The 23,980-nt window shown below is 43.8% G+C and overlaps 1 protein-coding gene across 1 annotated transcript in view; it reads left to right on the forward strand.

Moving 5' to 3' along the window:
- The first annotated feature begins 9,585 nt into the window (after nucleotides 1-9,585).
- Nucleotides 9,586-23,980, forward strand: part of LOC106571754 (utrophin) — a 193,925-nt gene continuing 179,530 nt past the window's right edge. The window contains exon 1 of the mRNA XM_014145173.3: nucleotides 9,586-9,855. Coding sequence (XP_014000648.1) covers nucleotides 9,712-9,855 — 144 coding nt within the window. The 5' untranslated portion in view covers nucleotides 9,586-9,711. The remainder of the gene's footprint in view (nucleotides 9,856-23,980) is intronic.

Here is a 23,980-nt window from a genome sequence, read left to right on the forward strand (position 1 = left end):
CAGCCATCATTTGTGTGGCATGTAAGTGTGGCATGTAACTTATCATGACATTAGGTCTCTTTGTGTGAAGGTATACATGTGTATCATGTACATTTTAGTCATTTAGCAGACGCTCTTATCCAGAGCGACTTACATTTTATACATTTTCTTTTTCCCGTACTGGCCCCCCATGGGAATCGAACCCACAACCCTGGCGTTGCAAACACCATGCGTTGCAAACACCATGCTCTACCAACTGCGCTACAGGGAACACCTGTACTGTAGCTGTGGCAAGTAACTTATCGTGACTGTTAGGTCACTGTGTCTGAAGGTATACATGTGTATCATATACTGTACCTGTGGCATGTAACTTATCGTGACCGTTAGGTCTCTGTGTGTGAAGGTGTACATGTGTATCATATACTGTGCCTGTGAAACATGTTAGTAATAGTAAATGCAGCTGTGTTTGTGATTACTGTAATGTGTTCATGTAAAAGGGATTTTATAAATCCAATTGACTGATGGATTGGTTGGGTATTCTGCTCAGGTGACGAAGAGTGACCTGGAGCTGCGTCACCCACAGCTGGAGAACATCTTCACTCTGGCCCAGAACATCAAGAACAAGACCTCCAACTTGAATACCTCCGTCACTGAGATACATATGTATGCTCACAGAGCCAGTAAAGCATGAACATAATGTACTGTATCATACCTAGAGAGAAAAGGTCCCGTGTGGCTCAGTTGGTACAGCATGGTGTTTGTAACGCCAGCGCTGTGGGTTCAATTCCCATGGGGGACAAGTACGGGGAAAAAAATCTATAAAATGTATGCATTCACTACTGTAAGTTGCTCTGGATAAGAGCGTCTGCTAAATGACTAAAATGTAAAAGCATGAATATACTTTAAGAGAAATGCATTCGGATACACAAAATCACATATATAGTTTCTGTAGAAATATTATTGTCCAAGTGCAGTTTAGCCTTAGCCCAAGGTCATCCACACCTACTTTTTTCCTTTCTCTCTCTGCAGTGGAGAAAGTGTATAGCCAATGGGACAACACTCAGCAAGGTGTGGAGGCGTGACTCCAGCAGCTGGATAACATGATTGGCCACAGCGATCAGTGGGAGAAGCAGAGACAGGAACTGAATGCTCTGATTGGTCAGAACATGGGCACCTGCACAACCTTCACCTCTCCAGGGAACCCCTGACCATACAGCTCAGTGACAACAAGATGAGAGATACAGCGACCCTTCCCCTTTGACCTTTGGACTACTGATACTCGGCCCCATTAGCCAGATGGGTGGAATGGCTTCTAATCAATGATAAAGGGTAAGATATTTGTAATTATGTTCATGGTTAAGGATAGGATTGGGAACTGTAATCAGTAACTTGAAGCAGCGTGTGGCAAGTATGTTTTTGTGTGTTTGCATCTTAGCCCAATAGATAACACACGTGTACCATTCATCATGCATTTTAGTATTCCAGTGTATCGTGCTGATTATGACAAGGAGTATATGCAGATGAGAGGTCTCACTGTTGGTTAGTCACGATTATTACTGACAGTGTTGATGAACGCTGATCAAACATGCCTTGCAGGTAAATAATGGTAAGCATATGAGCGGTCTCCTATGGGGATTGTCGTGTACTTTCTTTTCATATGTGGCCCAATGCAATGCCAATGTCAAACACTAGAGGGCATCTGTGTCTAATTCACTGTTGTACTGTACTGTAGTTACAATGCCATAGAACAGCTGTTCTGATCATTATTTATCATTTAATTAAATAGGTTAGCATACCTTAAGTTAAAACAAAGTGAGATCCTGAGGGAACCATGATTAAAAGGGAAGTGACAAGGATATGAAATAAGTGAAATAGTTTAGTCTGTGAGGATTAGGTTGTTGTCATTATTTGTTGTTTGTTTTTTCTCCACGTGTTCTTGCAAGACCTTGGAAGAGGTCAGGGTACCGTGGCAACCTTTAACGAGCTGTCCAATCAGCTCCTGCGAGAGTATTCCGCTGACGACACAAGGAGGATCAAAGATATCACAGAGAAAAACAACATAGCCTGGAACTGCATCAACAAGAGGTGGACGCACACATACAGACACACACACACGTATACACACACACTTGTCAAGTCTCAACTTTTATAATGTCCTGAACTACTTGAATTCTTGACTCAGCTATTTCATTCAACAATGGACCTCCAACCAAACCAATGCTTGATCATTTGTCATTACATCGATCATTGATTGTCATATTGATGTTGATTGTTTGACAGGGCTAGTGACCACCAGGCCAAGCTGGACAGTGGCCTGAATGCTCTGCAGATGTCCCTCAGCGAGCTGGAGGCCTTTCTTAAGTGGCTGCAGGAGGCAGAGACTACCGTCAACGTCCTGGCTGACGTCTCCCAGAGGGAGGAGCTATCCCAGGACTCTGCCCACGTCAAGAAGCTGAGAGGGCAACTGGAGTTAGGCCACGGCCCTTTGATCTGCTGATTGTTTGTAGGTGTGTTGTGGGGTTGTGTGTGTGTGTGTGTGTGTGTGTGTGTGTGTGTGTGTTTTCTAAGTTGTACGGTGAGGGAAAATAAAGGGAACTGGGATGTAGCGGTATATGGTTTAGATGAGGGGCTGAAACACAGAGGTTTCATCTGTTCACAGATGAAATACTATAGACTCCTACAGAAATGTGATTTCATTCAGCTACCATTGAGTTGTGCTTTTTCATTGTGTTTTTCTAGGTTAGTCTCACTTGAAGGAGCATTGATGCTCTAAAAACAGCCTGGTCATACATGGTCTTCTACGTGGGCTCTTTTCTCCATCTCTGTTTACACCAATAGGACGCCCACGTCATTGTCATTTCAAATTGACGTTTCTGGAAATTGATTTTTTTCTCCATTCTACCCTCTACCCCTTCTTATCCTCTCTCCCCCTTCTCCTCCTTCCAGTGGTGTGAAGTAAATGCTTTAAAGTACTACTTAAGTTGTTTTTTGGGGTATCTGTACTTTACTATTTATATTTTGGATAACTTTTACTTTTACTTCACTAAATTCCAAAAGATAATGATGTACTCCTTACTCCATACATTTTCCATGACACCCAAAAGTACTCGTTACATTTTGAATGCTATGCAGGACAGAAATGGTCCGATTCACACACTTATCAAGAGAACATCCCAGGTCATCTCTACTGCCTCTGATCTGGCAGACTCACTAAACACAAATGCTTTGTTTCTGAATGATGTCTGAAGTTGATGACGACCGAGGTCGGAGTGCATGCGCCCAGCGCACCGCAAGGAGTCGCTAGAGCGCGATGGGACAAGGACATCCCGGCCGGCCAAACCCTCCCCTAATCCGGATGATGCTGAGCCAGGTAGCCTAGTGGTTAGAGCATTGGGCCAGTAACCGAAAGTTTGCTGATTCGAATCCCCGAGCTGACAAAGTAAAAATCTATCATTCTGCCCCTGAGCAAAGCAGTTAACCCACTGTTCCCTGGGCGCCGAAGACGTGGATGTCAATTAAGGCAGCCCTCCGCACATCTCTGATTCAGAGGGGTTGGGTTAAATGTGTAAAACACATTTCAGTTGAATGCATTCAGTTGTACAATTGACTAGGTATCCCCCTTTCCCCAATTGTGCGCCGCCTCATGGGGCGGCCGGCTGCGACATAGCCTGGGATCTAATATAAGGATTTTGAAATGATTTATACTTTTACTTTTGATACTTAAGTACATTTTTGCAATTAGATTTACTTTTGATACTTAAGTATATTTAAAACCAAATACTTTTAGACTTTTACTTAAGTAATATTTTATTGGGTGACTTTCACTTTTGCTTGAGTTATTCCTACTTTTACTCAAGTGTGACAATTGGATACTATTTCCACCACTGCCTCCTTCTCGCTTATTTCTCTCTCTGGCTCTGTGTCTCAATTTAAGATTGATGGACTGCGCTCAGTGCTAAAGGGAAACTGGATTAATGAAGTAGAATGAACGAGAAAGGGGAATGAGGAAAGAGAGGGACATTGGAATGAGAGGAGGGAGCAGGACAGACTGAAGGTGGTCAGTGAGATGGGTCGAAAGGGTCCTTCATTCAGAGTGACTCGTCTGTCACCAATCAATGTCAAGTCGGTCACTTTACCTGTGTCTCTTATGGAGAGGTTCAATATAACTACAAGTCACATTCTTTCTTAGGATAATAATTGCTCCTTAGAAGTTTGGTCTTAGAGAGGAGCCATAGAAAGATGAAGCACCTTATTATTGCAAGAGAAAAAATTGTATAACATTTTTTGGGGAACCTTATCACATAAATTGTCTTGCAGTAAGAGATTGTTTGAGGTGAAAGAAGTAGATGGTTATCTTTGTGTGGTTATCTTTCTGTGCTAGCCTGTTTCACTCCATGTTCTGCTGCAGTGACTTCATGTGAAGCCAGCATGCAGCCTGTTTGCTATTAGTCACTGTCACACAGGAGCACAGAGACACGCACAGCACAGCACACAGAGAGAGGGCAGAGGGCAACATACACATACACATACAGTACCAGTAAAAAGTTTGGACACACGTACTCATTCAAGTGTTTTTTCTAAATTGTAGAATAATAGTGAAGACAACATTATGAAATAACACATATGGAATCATGTAGTAATCAAAGAAGTGTTAAACAAATCAAAATATATTTAATATTTGAGATTCTTCAAAGTAGCCACCCTTTGCCTTGATGACAGCTTTGCACACTCTTGGCATACTCTCAACCAACTTTACCTGGAATGCTTTTCCAACAGTCTTGAAGGGGTTCCCATATATGCTGAGCGCTTATTTGCAGCTTTTCCTTCACTCTGCGGTCCAACTCATCCCAAACCATCTCAACTGGGTTGAGGTCGGGTGATTGTGGAGGCCAGGTCATCTGATGCTGCACTCCATCACTCTCCTCCTTGATGGTTCCACTAAGCGCAAACCAGTTGGGATGGCGTATCGCTGCAGAATGCTGTGGTAGCCATGCTGGTTAAGTGTGCCTTGAATTCTAAATAAATCAGACAGTGTCACCAGCAAAGCACCCCCACACCATCACACCTCCTCCATGCTTCAAGGTGGGAACCACACATTTCGGAGATCATCCGTTCACCTACTCTGTGTCTCACAAAGACACGGCGGTTGGAACAAAAAATCTAAAATTTGGACTCATCAGACCAAATGACATATTTCCACCGGTCTAATGTCCATTGCTCGTGTTTCTTGGCCTAAGTAAGTCTCTTCTTATTATTGGTGTCCTTTAGTAGTGGTTTCTTTGCAGCAATTCGACCATCTGCTCTGAACAGTTGATGTTGAGATGTGTCTATTACTTGAACTCTGAAGCATTTGTTTGGGCTGCAATTTCTGAGGCTGGTAACTTGATGGTTTTGGCGACTGACCTTCATGTCTTATTGTAATGATGAATTGTCATTTCTCTTTGCTTATTTGAGCTGTTCTTGCCGTAATATGGACTTGGTATTTTTACCAAATAGGGCTATCCTCTGTATACTACCCCTACCTTGTCAGAACACAACTGATTGGTTCAAATGCATTAAGAAGGAAAGAAATTCCACAAATTAACTTTTAACAAGGCACAGTTTGCATTCCAGATGACTACCTCATGAACCTGTCATCAAGGCAAAAGGTGGATACTTTGAAGAATCTCAAATATTAAATATATTTTGATTTGTTTTTATTTTATTTGATTTATTTCACCTTTATTTAACCAGGTAGGCAAGTTGAGAACAAGTTCTCATTTACAATTGCGACCTGGCCAAGATAAAGCAAAGCAGTTCGACACATACAACAACACAGAGTTACACATGGAGTAAAACAAACTTACAGTCAATAATACAGTAGAAAAATAAGTCTACATACAATGTGAGCAAATGAGGTGAGATAAGGGAGGTAAAGGCAAAAAAGGCCATGGTGGCAAAGTAAATACAATATAGCAAGTAAAACACTGGAATGGTAGATTTGTAGTGGAAGAAAGTGCAAAGTAGAAATAGAAATAATGGGGTGCAAAGGAGCAAATAAATAAATAAATAAATACAGTGGGGGAAAAGGTAGTTGTTTGGGCTAAATTATAGATGGGCTATGTATAGGTGCAGTGATCTGTGAGCTGCTCTGACAGCTAGTGCTTAAAGCTAGTGAGGGAGATAAGTGTTTCCAGTTTCAGAGATTTTTGTAGTTCGTTCCAGTCATTGGCAGCGGAGAACTGGAAGGAGAGACGGCCAAAGGAGGAATTAGCTTTGGGGGTGACCAGAGAGATATATCTGCTGGAGCGTGTGCTACAGGTGGGTGCTGCTATGGTGACCAGTGAGCTGAGATAAGGGGGGACTTTACCTAGCAGGGTCTGGTATATGACCTGGAGCCAGTGGGTTTGACGACGAGTATGAAGCGAGGGCCAGCCAACGAGAGCGTACAGGTCGCAGTGGTGGGTAGTATATGGGGCTTTGGTGACAGAATGGATGGCACTGTGATAGACTGCATCCAGTTTATTGAGTAGAGTATTGGAGGCTATTTTGTAAATGACATCGCCGAAGTCGAGGATCGGTAGGATGGTCAGTTTTACGAGGGTATGTTTGGCAGCATGAGTGAAGGATGCTTTGTTGCGAAATAGGAAGCCAATTCTAGATTTAACTTTAGATTGGAGATGTTTGACGTGAGTCTGGAAGGAGAGCTTACAGTCTAACCAGACAACTAGGTATTTGTAGTTGTCCACATATTCTAAGTAAGAACCGTCCAGAGTAATGATGCTGAACGGGCGGGCAGGTGCGGGCAGCGATTGGTTGAAGAGCATGCATTTAGTTTTACTTGTATTTAAGAGCAGTTGGAGGCTATGGAAGGAGAGTTGTTTGGCATTGAAGCTCGTCTGGAGGGTTGTTAACACAGTGTCCAAAGAAGGGCCAGAAGTATACAGAATGGTGTCATCTGCGTAGAGGTGGATCAGAGACTCAACAGCAGCAAGAGCGACATCATTGATGTATACAGAGAAAAGAGTTGGCCCAAGAATTGAACCCTGTGCCACCCCCATAGAGACTACCAGAGGCCCGGACAACAGGCCCTCCGATTTGACACATTGAACTCTATCAGAGAAGTAGTTGGTGAACCAGGCGAGGCAATCATTTGAGAAACCAAGGCTATTGAGTCTGAAAGTTTAACACTTTCTTGGTTACTACATGATTCCATATGTGTTATTTCACAGTTTTGATGTCTTCACAATTATTCTTCAATGTAAAAATAAAGAAAAACCCTTGAAAGAGTAGGTGTGTCCAAACTTTTTACTGGTAGTTTAGATATATATATAATATATACACATACACCAGAGTCCGGGATGTAGCAGTAATGCTAGACAGAGAGGGCAAATTGCACACTGTGGGAAGGAAGTTAGCCTATGTGTAGCTCAGATGTTTTCACCTTGATATGTACTATGTGTACACAAATGCTTCATTGGCTCATTGTGTTATATACAGTACCAGTCAAAAGTTTGGACACACCTACTCAATGTGGTGGGGTTTTGTTGAGGCACAGGGACAGGGTGTTAAGCCACATACAAATTGTTGTACTGAATTAAATACTACCACTACCTTGTTAAAACCAAGTCTATCTTTATTTCCCAAACATACTTAAACACAATCACCATAGCTTTTTTTTGTCTTGTAATCGTTTTAAGCATTTTTTAACACAGGCTTAACACCTAACAAACACTTTGAACTTTTTTTAAACACTTTGAACAGGCCCATTATGGGGTATGTGTGTAGATTGATGAGAATTATTTTAAATAATATTTTAATCTATTTTAGAATAAGGCTGTAACGTAACAAAATGTGGAAAATTCAAGGGGTCTGAATACTTTCCCGAAGGCACTGTGTGTGTGTGTGTGTGTTCCAGTCTATATAACAAGGCATATCTGTACAGAAAACACAGTACAGATGTTGCCCTGCTCAAACATTAGCTTTCATTCTGCACTACATTGGAGTCGCTAGCCAAACATTTGCGGTAAGTGCAGGTGAACATGATGCTAGTTCCCAAGGGGGTTCATATACGCTAATGCTAACGGTCTTATTGGAAACAGTGCTGTCAGTGGGATAACTGGCCTAGCTAATGGTATTCCCTTCTGTAATTACCTTAGAAGAATCAATACTGTGTGGGATGAGTGAATAAATGTATGGCAGGCTCACCCCAATTTCAGATCTGGCTATGTAAAGCTCTTCACAAAGCACTCAATGATCATTTCACTTTCTCACATGTTTAACTGAGAATGAGTGTTTCTTTGTGTGTATGATGTATGTGTATGTGGGTCGTTTGTGTGTGCCGCTTATCTCTGTGTGTGTGTTCTGTATTTATAAGTCATGGGAAGCTGAGATGAGGCAGTCCTGGTGTCAGAGTGTTTTGTCTGTCGTGCTGGGGGAGTCCTTAGGTGAAGACACAAGGGTTCAGATCGTGAGTGCAGGAGAAAGTAATGTTTCTCAATCTATTAACACAGCAAATTACAAATGCTACTACTGCATTAATTCCTTTCCACATGTCTTTGTTTCTCTTTCATTCTCTATCCCTTACTTTTTCCCCCTTATATTCCCTCTTTCATGCACTCACCAACTGTACTTTCATGCACTCACCCTTTTATCTGCTTCTGACTTTGCTTCCCTCTCTTCCCTTCTCTCTCTCTCTTTCAGGTGTCTCTCTCTCGGTTTTTAATTCTCTCCCTCCTTCCCTGTTCCCATATTAGACTGCTCTCTCATCCCTCTGTATCTGTGTCAGAGCATATCATTACGTCTGGGACACCACAGACACACTGCTGCTCCTGCTGTGTGCGGGCTGCACGCTGTTAATCTCACTGGTGCTCGCTCTCTCCCCTGCTGTCTCTCTCTCTCTCTCTTACTCACACTCTCCTTCTCCCTCTCTTTCACTCTCTCCCTCCATCCCAGTCAGCCGTCCGCTCTGGCTGGTGTAGTGTCATTCCCTCCCTACAGCTGAGGGAGCTTCTGTCTTCTGTTAACCCAGCACTCCTTATCCCCCCTCTCTCTCACCCTCTCTCTCTCTCTGTGTTGTTCGCTCGGAGGGCTTTCCGCGGAGCGCCACAGTCTTTATCCCACTCCCGTCTCTGGCTTTACAGTGAGCGGTGATCGGCTCCTTCAGAGCATCTTCTGCCTCCCTCGCTCATCCTTCTTCTCTTGGTTTGCTATGTCGGCAGATTTTTCTCTTTCGCTTTTCTTTTTCTTCTTTGACCCCTGGCTTCTAAAGGGGTAACCACAGAGTGACATCTCTTTTTGGAGTCGTTTTGCACCCTGGTTTGAGTGTGTGTGAATGAGAGTGTTTCAGCTTGCTTAAATGCCTGAGCACGAGTGTGAGGGCGCATGAGGGGAGAGTGTGAGGGAGATTGTGTTTGACTCTCTGTGTGTGTGTGTGTGTGTGTGTGTGTGTGTGTGTGTGTGTGTGTGTGTGTGTGTGTGTGTGTGTGTGTGTGTGTGTGTGTGTGTGTGTGTGTGTGTGTGTGTGTGTGTGTGTGTGTGTGTGTGGAGAGAGCGAGAGAATTTGCTGTAAGAGTGCGCATGTGCCGTGATTGCCACGCCGAGGGCCGTATATATGCTTTTGCGGGGGCATGCCGATCGGAGTGTGTGTCTCAGACAGTGTGTGTGTTCACGTCACTCTGTGACTGCTGTGGTGCATCTCTGGGGGGAGGAGGAGGATAGGATATGAGCGGGCCTGGGCAGTGCTAGAGGGCCATGCAGACTCTGAGCAGGCTGCAGACCTGTGGCACTCGTAAGATGATGGCCATGGTCCGCACCTCCCTTCAGAAAGTGGTGGTCTTCCTACACAGGCTCCAGAGAATGGCCATCTCATCCCCACGTTATCACAAACTCTGCAAGGTGAGTCACAGAACGAAAGACAGGGAGAGGAAGAGTTCTGTCCAATGCTCTTTCATTCCTGTTTTCAGTCATTCGTTCATTTGTTTCGTCTGTTCATTCAGTGTTTTGGTTCGGTATTGTGATAGAGTTGATTAACTGTGTGGGTTAGTTTGGTCATCTTGTTGGTTTGGGGCATTTTTGTAACACTTTTTTTGTCTCTCAAGAATGCCTAGTTTTATTCATGGCTTTTGATAAAGTTGTATGTTTCTGGCATAGTTTCTGAGTGAATTACTACTTTTGTTGGTTTGCTGGTTATTAATTTATAACATTGTTATATGATTATATTACCTCACCTCACATCTCTGACTATTTTGGGGCTTGCATATTTAAATTGTGACTCATGTTTTTGTCCACAACTCTCTCCATCCTGTTATCTGTTTGGGAGAGTGTTGACGCCTGTGGTTGTCACCTCCACAGTGTGTGTCTGCATATTCCTGGCTGGATACGGGACTGATTTACTGCCTCAGCTGCACGTCAAGTAATCAGGCTCTGCTGTGTGTGTGTCTGCTGTGTGTGTGTCTGCTGTGTGTGTGCGTGTGTGAGAGCGTGTGTGTTAATGCCTGTGTGTACAGTCTTGTCTCCACTGTGGTGAAGTAAACAAACTAACAAGGTAGAGAAGTTGTGAGGTGTGTGTGTGTGTGTGTGTGAGAGAGAGAGAGAGAGAGAGAGAGAGCGAGCACGTGGGTTGTGAATGCCTGAACCACCATGCACTATGGTATGCAAGCTGTGAGCAAGAGGTACAATGAGTTTGTATTTTTAATAAACTGTAGCCTACTTGTTATTACACTGAAGGATATATTGCGAGGTTGCAAGTGACCGCTCTAGTCAGAGACACTGCAGCGAGCGGTGAAAGATGGACCAGCTGCTCAGGAGGATTAGAGCTGGCCAGCCACAAACACAACTGTTTGTGTGTGTGTTTTTGTTTAACTATCCTTGTGGGTACCAGAAGTTCTCACATAGGATAGTAAAACAAGGAAAATTCGGACAAGTGGGGACATTTTGACAATCCCATCGAGGGGAAATGCTATCTTAGGGTTAGAATTAGGGTTAGGTGTTACAGTTAGGGTTAGGTATAGTTTTATGGTTAGGGTTTGGGGTTAAGGTTAGGCACAGGGTTAGGGTTATGGTTAGGTTAAGGGTTAAGGGTTAGGGAAAATAGGATTTTGAATGGGAATAAATGATTTGGTCCCCACAAGGATAGCAATACAAAACTGTGTGTGTACAGTGGAACCAATTATCATTAGCAAACAGCTGCAATCACACTTTAACACGCATGCTAGCCTTGGATTTAATTTATTTCATAGTTTCTCCCAAGGCAAATCTCCCTCTTTCTCTCTCCACCTCTCACTCTCGCTCTCGGTCTTTAATTTTCCCTCTCTCATTTCATCTCTTGCTATATATTCTGTCTTGCTCCATTTTTATCTTTCTATAAGCTATGATATGGATTCTCTCTATATGACATTCACACGATCAGACCCGGGCCGTGTCTGAATACCAATAATTGCGTTCTAAATTGTATGCATTTTAGGAATGGGAAAATATAAAGTTTTATAGCATGTGAAATTTCGAGTGCTTTAAATGGCAGGATGTCATACTCACCTGTAGATTAGTGAGCGCAAACAGAAATTTACAGAAACAGAGAAAGTGCATGATAGACAGAATGGGAGAGTTTTTTAAAATAGTATATTTCCCTCTTTCACTCGCTGGTTAATTCCCTAGAACAAAGTAGGCACTTGCTCTTTGCTCATTTAACCAGCGCGGCCACATCTGTGTTGGTTGAATCTCCCTGTGAGCAGCCAGCTTCGTCTGATCACTACTCTGTTACTACCATCTCCTGTTAATACCACTCACTCCACACTTTCCTAATTTATCGTAATACAGACCTATGCATTCTGCACTTGACCACCTTCCTTGGGTTGCACCAGTCATTCGTCGCTCGTTTAACCTCCCTTGGGAGGAGCCGACCGTTCTCCTACCGTCCCGCACCCAGTGGGAGAAATCCATCATTCTACACTCAATTACCCTCCCCTGGGTCGCATCAGTCATTCTGTGCTCGTTGGGCTCCCCCTGAGAGGATCAGTCATTCTGGGCTCGTCTGGACTCCCCTGGGTGCGCTCACTGGCCGGCCGGCGGTAACAGTGCTTCTTGATGATGAATGTGCTTTCGGCTCGCTCTCTCTGGGCTTGTCTCGCTGTTACCTGGCTCTCCGTCTCAGGAAAGTGCCTGGACTCCGGGCTGACAGTGCTGGCCATAACCCTATACCAGGGATCATCAACTAAATTCAGCCGTGGTCCGATTTCTTGAGTGGATGGACAGGGAGCTGGAACATAATTACAAATCATTTGTAGACTGCAAATTGACCGGGATCAGAAAAGTTGGGGGGCCAAATAAAATCACCCGCAATGTGTGTGCGTGCGTGTGTGTGTGTGATGAGTCTGGTGTATTTGTGCTGGAGAGCGTCGAAGGCCCCGATGGCTATTTGCATTGTACTCAGCTCTGTTCTGTCTGTGTAATCACTGTCTGCAAATATGCTGAAGGGCACTCTGGTCTCAGGAGGAGTGTCCTCTTACTCTCATTACACTTTCTGGGGAGTTTGTGTGTGGTGTGAGAGAGCGAGGGAGAGACCGAGATAGCAAGACAGAGAGAGAGAGAGAAAGTGTGTGTGTATCAGGGAGAGAGAGTGCGCATAAACACTGGCAGATGCCATCTTTAAAATAGCCTAAAGCAGCAATCCATCCAGTTATATTGTCCCTTCAGTCCCCTAGCCCTGTGACTAACACATTGGCCCCTGTCCCTACTCCACCCCTCCATTCACCACCCCACTCCCGCTCAGTTTTACCCCATTCAGGGTGTCAGCCCTGGGCACAGAGTGCAGCACCTTTGCTTTTCTGTCCTTGTGCTCCACCAGGACCGGGGCCCTGGGTCATTAGTATGCGTTACATCAGTGGCACAGGACCGCAGGAGTGTGGACACGCATCACTCCCCCTGTACTAGGTGGCCAGATCGGGCTGTTTGTCTTGAAACACACATTCTTACACTCAACACTAACTTGCACGCAACACACACACAGCCGTGCTACACAATGCAAGGTGACATAGTGATAAGTTGTGAGAGAAAATGATATGGTAACAAATTCAGAAGTACCAATGATTTGAATTAATTTACCAACACTCAGAAAGGCCCAAGGACAATAACTTGAAATGAAGCACTGATTTCTGCCATTACCCACATCAATGGTAAATTACTTGATCTTCCCGCATTTGATAATTGATTTATGGCTCAAATAATAACTGAAAACTATTTGATTTCAACTGTCACGCATAAAAAAAGTGTAAAATATAAAGTGTCCATTACCTTAAGTGAATGCATTGCAATGGAGTGAGATGAAAATAAGTGTTGTAAATTAATTTCAATGCTCGATACACAATATATACAAAGTATGTGGACATGCCTTCAAATTAGTGGATTCGGCTATTTCAGCCGCCCACGTTGCTGACAGGTGTATACAATCGAGCACACAGTCATGCATTCTTCATAGACAAACATTAGCAGTAGAATGGCATTACTGAAGAGCTCATTGACTTTCATCATAGCTCCATCATAGGATGCCACCTTTACAACAATCAGTTCGTAAAATTTCTGCCCTGCTAGAGCTCCCCCGGTCAACTGTAAGTGCTCTTATTTTGAAGTGGAAACATCTAGGAACAACGACAGCTCAGCCGCCAAGTGGTAGACCATACAAACTCACAGAACGGGAGCGCCGAGTGGTGAAGCACATAGCATGAAAAATTGTCTGTCCTCGGTTGCAACACTCACTACCGAGTTCCGAACTGCCTCTGAAAACAACGTCAGCACAATAAATGTTCGTCGGGAGCTTCATGAAATGGGTTTCAATGGCCGAGAAGCTGCACACAAGCCTAAGATCACAATGCCAAGTGTCGGCTTGAGTGATGTAAAGCGCCATTGGACTCTGGAGCAAACTGAAAGCACGTACCACTGCATTTAATCATGGCAAGGCGACTGGAAACATGGCCGAAAACAAACAGCGTAGTTATTCCCTCTGTAAGGCAATCAAACAAGCAAAGCGTCAGTATAGAGACAAAGTGGAGTCGAAATTCAACGGCTCAAACACGAGATGTATGTGGCAGGGTCTACAGACAATCATGGATTACAAAAGGAAAATCAGCCCCTTCGCGGACATCGACGTCTTGCTCCCAGACAAATTAAACAACTAGTTTGCGCGCTTTGAGGACAATACAGTGTCACTGACACGGCCCACTACCAAAGACTGTGGGCTCTCCTTCTCTGTGGCCGACGTGAGTAAAACATTTAAATGTGTTAACCCACGCCAGGCTGCCAGCCCAGACGGCATCCCTAGCCGTGTCCTCAGAGCATGCGCAGACCAGCTGGCTGGTGTGTTTACGGACATATTCAATCAACCCCTATCCCCACTGTTGTCCCCACATGCTTCAAGGTGGCCAGCTTTGTTCCTGTTCCCAAGAAAGCTAAGGTAACTGAACTAAATGACTATCAGAATGGCCATCTAGCACTCACTTCTGTCATCATGAAGTGCTTTGAGAGACTAGTCAAGGATCATATCACCTCTACCCTACCTGTCACCCTAGACCCACTCCAATTTGCTTTCCGCCCTAAAAGGTCCACAGACGATGCAAACGCCATCACACTGCACACTGCCCTATCCTATCTGGACAAGAGGAATACCTATGTAAGAATGCTGTTCATTGACTACAGCTCAGCATTCAACACCTTTGTACCCTCCAAACTCATCATTAACCTGTTAGGGCTAGGGGGCAGTATTGACACGGCCGGATAAAAAACGTACCCGATTTAATCTGGTTACTACTCCTGCCCAGTAACTAGAATATGCATATAATTATTGGCTTTGGATAGAAAACACCCTAAAGTTTCTAAAACTGTTTGAATGGTGTCTGTGAGTATAACAGAACTCAAATGGCAGGCCAAAACCTGAGAAGATTCCATGCAGGAAGTGGCCTGTCTGACAAGTGGTGTTTCATCTTGGCTCTTTTTATTGAAGACTGAGGATCTTTGCTCTAACGTGACACTTCCTACGGCTCCCATAGGCTCTCAGAGCCCGGGAAAAAGCTGAACAATATCGAGGCAGGCTCTGGCTGAAACACATTATCGCTTTTGGCAAGTGGCCGAACAGAGTACTATGGGCTTAGGCGCGTGCCCGAGTCGACCGAATGCTTTATTTTCTTTTGTCTGTTTACCTAAACGCAGATTCCCGGTCGGAATATTATCGCTTTTTTATGAGAAAAATTGCATAAAAATTGATTTTAAACAGCGGTTGACATGCTTCGAAGTACGGTAATGGAATATTTAGAATTTTTTTGTCACGAATTGCACCATGCTCGTCACCCTTATTTACCCTTTCGGATAGTGTCTTGAACGCACGAACAATACGCCGCTGTTTGGATATAACTATGGATTATTTTGAACCAAACCAACATTTGTTATTGAAGTAGAAGTCCTGGGAGTGCATTCTGACGAAGACAGCAAAGGTAATACCATTTTTCTTATAGTAAATGTGACTTTTCTGAGTGCTAAACTTGCTGGGTGTCTAAATAGCTAGCCCTGTGATGCCGGGCTATCTACTGAGAATATTGCAAAATGTGCTTTCACCGAAAAGCTATTTTAAAATCGGACATATCGAGTGCATAGAGGAGTTCTGTATCTATAATTCTTAAAATAATTGTTATGCTTTTTGTGAACGTTTATCGTGAGTAATTCAGTAAATTGTTAGTAAATTCCCCGGAAGTTTGCGGGGGGTATGCTAGTTCTGAACGTCACATGCTAATGTAAAAAGCTGGTTTTTTATATAAATATGAACTTGATTGAACAAAACATGCATTTATTGTATAACATAATGTCCTAGGGTTGTCATCTGATGAAGATCATCAAAGGTTAGTGCTGCATTTAGCTGTGGTTTGGGTTTATGTGACATTATATACTAGCTTGAAAAATGGGTGTCTGATTATTTCTGGCTGGGTACTCTGCTGACATAATCTAATGTTTAGTTTTCGTTGTAAAGCCTTTTTGAAATCGGACAGTGTGGTTAGATTAACGAGAGTCTTGTCTATAAAATGGTGTAAAATAGTCATATATATGTTTGAAAAATTGAAGTTTTTGCATTTTTGAGGTTTTTGAATAACACGCCACGGGATTACACTGGCTGTTACGTAGGTGGGACGATTTGGTGCCATCTATCCTAGAGAGGTTAAGCTTGAGACCATGGGTCTCACCCCACCCTGTGCAACTGGGTCCTGGACTTCCTGACGGGCCGCCCCCAGGTGGTGAAGGTAGGAAACAACATCTCCAGTCAGCTGATCCTCGACACTTGGGCCCCACAAGGGTGCGTTCTCTGCCCTCTCCTGTACTCCCTGTTCACCCACGACTGCGTGGCCATGCATGCCTCCAACTCAATCATCAAGTTTTCAGATGACACTACAGTGGTAGGCTTGATTACCAACAACGACGAGACAGCCTACAGGGGAAGTGAGGGCTCGGAGTGTGGTGTCAGGAACATAACCTCTCACTTAATGTCAGCAAAACACAAGAGGTGATCGTAAACTTTTGTAAACAGCAAAGGGAGCACCGCCTATCCACATCGAAGGGACAGTAGTGAAGAAGGTGGAAAATGTTAAGTTCCTCTGTGTATATCAGCCGAAATACTGAAACAGTCCACTCACATAAACAGCTGGGGGCCAATTGTGCGCTGCCATATGGGACTCTTGGTCACGGCCATTTGTGAAATAGCCTGGGATCGAACCCCAGGCTGTATTGACGCTGCAACACTGAGATGCAGTGCCTTACATCACTTCACTACTCAGGAGACTACAAGCTCTACTTTCTATCAACAGTTTGAATTTGTAATGACCTTGGTCTGGTGCCGTTGTGGCACTAGCTGTAGATGTCATTTGTTCCTTCTGAACTGCCCCCCTTGGGCAGTTTCCACCTGGTATGACTGTGGGGTGGAGCTGGGGCCTTGAACAACAGCTGGTGTCATCCAGTGTTTTTGTCCATCAAGTTTAATGAGCACTGTGTCCCCAGGGCTCAGTGATGGAAGGTTTCTGACTCCATTCCTGTGGAGTAAAACGCCTGCTTCAGTTTTGCAGAAGCGTCTGTCTGTCTGACCTTCAGTCAGTCAGTTTGGTTTCAGATTCTCTTCCAAGGAAGGGAGCGTTGTCCTGATCCTTCTCATGATCAGTAGCTCAGCCGGGCTGAAATCTGTGGATGTTGACGGAGTGGCTCTGTACGTCATCAGAGCGAGCACAGGGTCTGTTTGTTTGAGTATCCACTTGGCTGTCAGTACAGCTTTCCCCACATGAATGGCTATTCTCTTTGTGTGCTCCTAGTTTCACAGCAAATGCACACATTTGCACCTCTGATTATCTCCTGTGAGATGTTAAGCCACCACATTGACTGGTTAGCTCTCTCCCTGCATTTAACCAGCACTTGGCGTCCATCATGAATCCAATATAGGATTTATTTTGTCATGCATGTGGGAATGACTATGCGGTTTCCCCTGATCACTAGTCCATGTGTCTCTGATAGTTCCCCTCGCATCTTATTGCTTTACGGGTTTTCTCTAAGTACTCAGGCCACCCATTTCCGATGAACCATAGCACTGACTGCAACTGTGGGTCAGATTCTGTGTTCAGTCTGAGGTCCTCCATTCTCTGTGTGGATGCAGGTACATTACTTACAACTGATGTGACATATGTGGTCACGTCGCTGTGGGAGTCTGCTGTACCCTCGTGGTTTCTCAGTGGACCCCTGGACAGAACATGAGCTACGGCGAGTGTCTTTCCTGGTTTGTACTCTGCGATTCCACTGTAATGCATCAATCTCTAAAAAACAGTATTTGACACCTGATAGGGACATTGTACAAGTCCTTGCTGTTAATGAGGGGCACAAGGGGATTGTGGTCAGTTACCAGCCTGAAGCTGTCTAGTTCGTTGAGGTACTTCTCAAAGCGTTCACAAGCCCACACGCTCACTAAACACTCTTTTTCAATCTGAGCATACCTTGTCTCTGCATCACTCAGATGCCTGTTGCAATATGCAGCTGTTTTCTAGTCCTTACCATGCTGTTGAAGTAGGACACCTCCTACTCCGTAGCTCCTGGCATCAGCTGACACTGCTGTAGGCTTCCTGGAATCATAAGTTAACACTGGAGTAGTGGTTAGTGAGTTTTAAGTCTCTGAAATGCTGCATCTACAGCGGATAGCTCTGGAATGCATTTCTCCAGATACTGTACCATCCCAAGGAAATGCTTCAGCTTGCTGACGTTCTGGGACTGGGAGAAGTTGCTTATCCCTATAGCCTTTTCCGGGTCTGGCCTGATGCCGTTTGCGTCAATGATGTGCCCCTGGAAGTGGAGCTGGCTTTGTTTGAACTTATACTCGTCCTTGTTGAGCTTGAGGCCTGTTGCTTCAATGACTTTGAGCACGTTTCCCAGGCGCTCGTCATATTCCTGCTCAGAGTTTGCATAGATCAGTACATTGTCCATGTATATAGCCACACCCTCGAGCCCTTGAAGAGTTTCCGTCATTTTCCTTTGAAAAATCTTGGAGTCACTGGTTGTCCCGAACAAGATACATTTCAAGCGGTATCTCTCAAAAGGGGTGATGACAGTAGTCAGCTTGCTACTCTCCTCGTGTAGAGGGATTTGGTAGAACCCACTAGCTGCATCTAGCGAGGTGAACACTTTGGCTCCTGACAGTGTTGACATGATTTCCTCCATCGTGGGAAGAATGTACTTTCCCTTTTCACTACTTTGTTCAGTTGTTTAAATCAACACAGATTTGAACATTGCCATTTGGCTTTAGTACTGGCACCATAGCGGCACACCTGTCATCTCTGTTACTTTTACCGCAATGTCCTTGTTTCCCATGCGATTGAGCTCCTTTTTCACTTTAGCCATTACTGGCAGTGGTACTCGCATGGCTGCATGTACTGCGTTTGGCTGGGCATCCTCTTTTAGGACTATTTTCACTGGTTCAGTTTAAAGCTTCCTGCAGGACCCAAAAACATCCCTGACCTTGTTTATGCTTTTAACCATGCCCATATCTGCAGCAGTTACATCGCTAAGCAGATTGTTGACACCTCCTCCTGATATCAAGTACACAAGGAAACTGTACTGTTGTCCCTTGTAGCAAGTGTTAGCCTGAAACTGGCCTAGACACTCGCCCCCTGGGTTGCTCAGACGCACTTCAGCCGGGCGCAATTTTCTCCTCAGTGAGAGTTGCTTAAAAGTAGTCTCTTCACTAATAATGCTTGAGTCTGCACCTGTGTCTATTTGAACATCTTCACACATACCACCAAACGGGTGTGATCGTTCTACAGTGGTCCCTGCAGCATACGCTCAAACCGGTGTGATTAGAACACTTATTTAGAATGTCCAGTTTCAATTGAGTCAACAGTCAGCGTTTTAGCTGGCCACACTGTTTTTTCAAAGAAACATTTTGCACAAACACAGTCCTTACAAATGTATGTCCTGAATGTGACCAGTTTATTTCTGGATGCAATATTCAAAAATTCACAGAAGTAATGACAGCATAACACAATCATCCAAACCGGAAAATGTAGGCTACATTAGTCCTAGCCCTAAATGAGGAAAGATTGACATAACACAAGCGGTCATTTTCAGCAAACTCTCAGCTGACAGAAACAACAGCATGAATTAGCTAATAGCAATTACTATTTACAATTCATCACATCGAGGCAGGGGCGGAAATCCCGGGGGGGACGGGGGGGACACGACCCCCCCATCCTGGGAAAAATATGATTTGTCCCCCCCAATATATCACTGAAACATAACTATGTAATTTAAATAATATTAATAATACGCAATGAAAGCAATTGTGCTGATTATAGACACTTAATAGCGCATTTTTACGTTTCAAAAGATGGCGACCCCCCCACCCTTTGCCTCACAATGGTTTGATCCACTGCCAGTTCCTTAGTTGGCAAGGTAACAGAGGGGTCGTGTCTACTGTCTGAAAGGCACTCAATGAATGTAACTGACGTGAGGTTAATCTAGTCAATCGCGCACACACACTAGCTGAATATGCAGAGCTAGCACGCAAATATTAACTATTAAGCTAGCTAGTACCTATTCCATTTATGTGGCGTCGTCAAAGATGGAATCTTTGCTATCGTCAATTTATTCCAAGGTCAGCATGCAGATGATGTAAGTTAGTGCTTCAAAGTCCCTGTGATAAGCTTAGCAATAAACTGAAGTCCAAACTGAACAGAACTACACTCTCTTCTACCATTGTCTTAAATATATTTAATGGTCTCGTTGCAAAAGCTAAATTGTCGCAAGGGAACTTTTATTTATTTATTTTATTTCACCTTTATTTAACCTGGGTAGCAAAGATTATAGCAAACACCACTGAAACTGAATTGGTGCTCGCTAGCTTTGCAAATTCAGCTATTGTTGGAAGCCAGCCAATATGAAAAAAACTATTAAAATTACAAAAGGTTGCAGCATATGTTGTGTAAATGGTGAACTCATACAGCTGTCAACTCTTGTCATTTTAATCCGTTTCACATTTGCTAGCTACCTTTTAGATCGAAGCCCAAATAGAATGATAGAAGATGATAGAAGCCCATCTCCTACTGTAAATAACCTACACACTGTGTGTGTGTGTGTGTGTGTGTAGCCAGCCAGCCAGCCAGGTAGAAAAATGGCAGAAAAATAAAAGACGGACATCAGAGTATTTTTCAATACACCAAAACGCATAGTAAGAACCCTAGTAGCCTAATATCTCAAAGACTAGTTGATAAAATGTTCATAAGAAAGAAATGAAATTCTAATGGAAATGTTTCACAATGATGTCATTAGGCAGAGCAGGCAACAGATGGCACACAGACAGCAGAGTTGGGGACAGATATGCAGGGACAGACTGGCAGAGACAGGGAGTCTCAGGTAAGTTTGTTGAGTCTTTGTTTGGCAACATTATGAAAGGTTCTCAATTTTTTTGACTTGTAAAATAGGAACATAATTGGAAAATGCCATGGATACCCCCCACTGTCAACTTAAACTGGTGACTGAACTAAGATTTGTTAAAGGCAATGGTATTGCTGTTGTGATTAGTTGTGTAGTTTTGGGTACCGGTAGTTAGGAGTACGGCAAACACGTTATTTCTTTGGTTCCTCAATATACATTTACCATATTACAATGTAGGCTATGTGTTACAGCACTACTTTTGGTGTCCCCCTCAGGAATTGCTCTTGAGAAAATAATTGTAATTGTCCCCTCCAAAGTTGATATCAGATTTTCGCCCCTGCATCATGGGTGAGCTCACCATTAATCTAAATTATTCCGTAAAAAACTTTCTAAAAATCGAAAGTAATCCGACGATGGGTAGTTTGTTCACGCCACCATGTTCGTTTTTTCACGTCAACCAAAGATAAGAAGAGAAGACGATGAGTTTGGTCTGTTTGCTGTATGCATGGTGAAGGGGGTGTGTCGTCTATGATCATTCACTTCCAGAAGTTTACTTGAACAAGTAGTGAACCATTCCATCACCTCATGACAACATATTTGGTCTGACAGACTTTTACATGACACCCAAAATGCATTGTATAATGTCAACAAACATGGTCAAATCAAATCAAAATGTATTGGGCACGTACACATGGTTAGCAGATGTTAATGCGAGTGTAGCGAAATGCTTGTGCTTCTACAGTGAGGGAAAAAAGTATTTGATCCCCTGTTGATTTTGTACGTTTGCCCACTGACAAAGAAATGATCAGTCTATAATTTTAATGGTAGGTTTATTTGAACAGTGAGAGAAAAACAACAAAACAATCCAGAAAAACGCATGTCAAAAATGTTATAAATTGATTTGCATTTTAATGAGGGAAATAAGTATTTGACCCCCTCTCAATCAGGAAGATTTCTGGCTCACAGGTGTCTTTTATACAGGTAACGAGCTGAGATTAGGAACACACTCTTAAAGGGAGTGCTCCTAATCTCAGTTTGTTACCTGTATAAAAGACACCTGTCCACAGAAGCAATCAATCAATCTGATTCCAAACTCTCCACCATGGCCAAGAACAAAGAGCTCTCCAAGGATGTCAGGGACAAGATTGTAGATCTACACAAGGCTGGAATGGGCTACAAAACCATCGCCAAGCAGCTTGGTGAGAAGGTGACAACAGCTGGTGCGATTATTCGCAAATGGAAGAAACACAAAAGAACTGTCAATCTCCCTCGGCCTGGGGCTCCATGCAAGATCTCACCTCGTGGAGTTGCAATGATCATGAGAACGGTGAGGAATCAGCCCAGAACTACACGGGAGGATCTTGTCAATGATCTCAAGGCAGCTGGGACCATAGTCACCAAGAAAACAATTGGTAACACACTACGCCATGAAGGACTGAAATCCTGCAGCGCCCGCAAGGTCCCCCTGCTCAAGAAAGTACATATACATGCCCGTCTGACGTTTGCCAATGAACATCTGAATGATTCAGAGGACAACTGGGTGAAAGTGTTGTGGTCAGATGAGACCAAAATAGAGCTCTTTGGCATCAACTCAACTCGCTGTATTTGGAGGAGGAGGAATGCTGTGTATGACCCCAAGAATACCATCCCCACCGTCAAACATGGAGGTGGAAACATTATGCTTTGGGGGGGTTTTTCTGCTAAGGGGACAGGACAACTTCATCGCATCAAAGGGACGATGGACGGGGCCATGTACCGTCAAATCTTGGGTGAGAACCTCCTTCCCTCAGCCAGGGCATTTAAAATGGGTCGTGGATGGGTATTCCAGCATGACAATGACCCAAAACACACGGCCAAGGCAACAAAGGAGTGGCTCAAGAAGAAGCACATTAAGGTCCTGGAGTGGCCTAGCCAGTCTCCAGACTTTAATCCCATAGAAAATCTGTGGAGGGAGCTGAAGGTTCGAGTTGCCAAACGTCAGCCTTGAAACCTTAATAATGACTTGGAGAAGATCTGCAAAGAGGAGTGGGACAAAATCCCTCCTGAGATGTGTGCAAACCTGGTAGCCAACTACAAGAAACGTCTGACCTCTGTGATTGCCAACAAGGGTTTTGCCAACAAGTACTAAGTCATGTTTTGCAGAGGGGTCAAATACTTATTTCCGTCATTAAAATGCAAATCATTTTATATCATTTTTTATTCTGGCTCTCACTGTTCAAATAAACCTACCATTAAAATTATAGACTGATCATTTCTTTGTCAGTGGGCAAACGTACAAAATCTTTTTTTCCTCACTGTAGTTCTGAGAATGCAGTGATATCTAACAAGTAATCTAACAAATTCACAACAACTACCTTATACACAGAAATAAACACAAATATAAAGGGATGAATAAGAATATGTACATATAAATATATGGATGAGCGATGGCGTGCGGCATAGGCAAGATGCAGTAGATGGTGTAGAGTACAGTATATACTGTACATATGAGATGAGTAATGTAGGATATGTAAACATGATTAAAGTGGCGTTATTTAAAGTGACTAGTGATACCTCTATGTAAACATTATTAAAGTGGCGTTATTTAAAGTGACTAGTGATACCTTTATTAAGTCTGTTTATTTAAGTGGCCAGAGATTTTAGTCTGTATGTTGGTAGCGGCCTCTCTGTGTTAGTGATGGCTATTTAACAGTCTGATGGACTTGAGATAGAAGCTGTTTTTCAGGCTCTCGGTCCCCGCTTTGATGCACCTGTACTGACCTCACCTTCTGGATGATAGCGGGGTGAACAAGTAGTGGCTCGGGTGGTTGTTGTCCTTGATAATCTTTTTGGGCTTCCTGTGACATCGGGTGTTGTCGGTGTCCTGGAGGGCAGGTAGTTTGCCCCCGGTGATGCATTGTGCAGACCGCACCACCCTCTGGAGAGCCTTGCGGTTGAGGGCAGTGCAGAAAGACCTGGACCCAGTTGCACAGGGCAGGGTTGAGACCCAGGGCCTCCAGCTTAATGACGAGCTTGGAGGTTACTATGGTGTTAAATGCTGAGCTGTAGTCAATGAACAGCATTCTTACATAGGTATTCCTCTTGTCCA

Source organism: Salmo salar, chromosome 15 (genome assembly GCF_965601325.2).
Source record: "Salmo salar chromosome 15, fSalSal1, whole genome shotgun sequence".
Classification (NCBI taxonomy): Eukaryota; Metazoa; Chordata; class Actinopteri; order Salmoniformes; family Salmonidae; genus Salmo; species Salmo salar.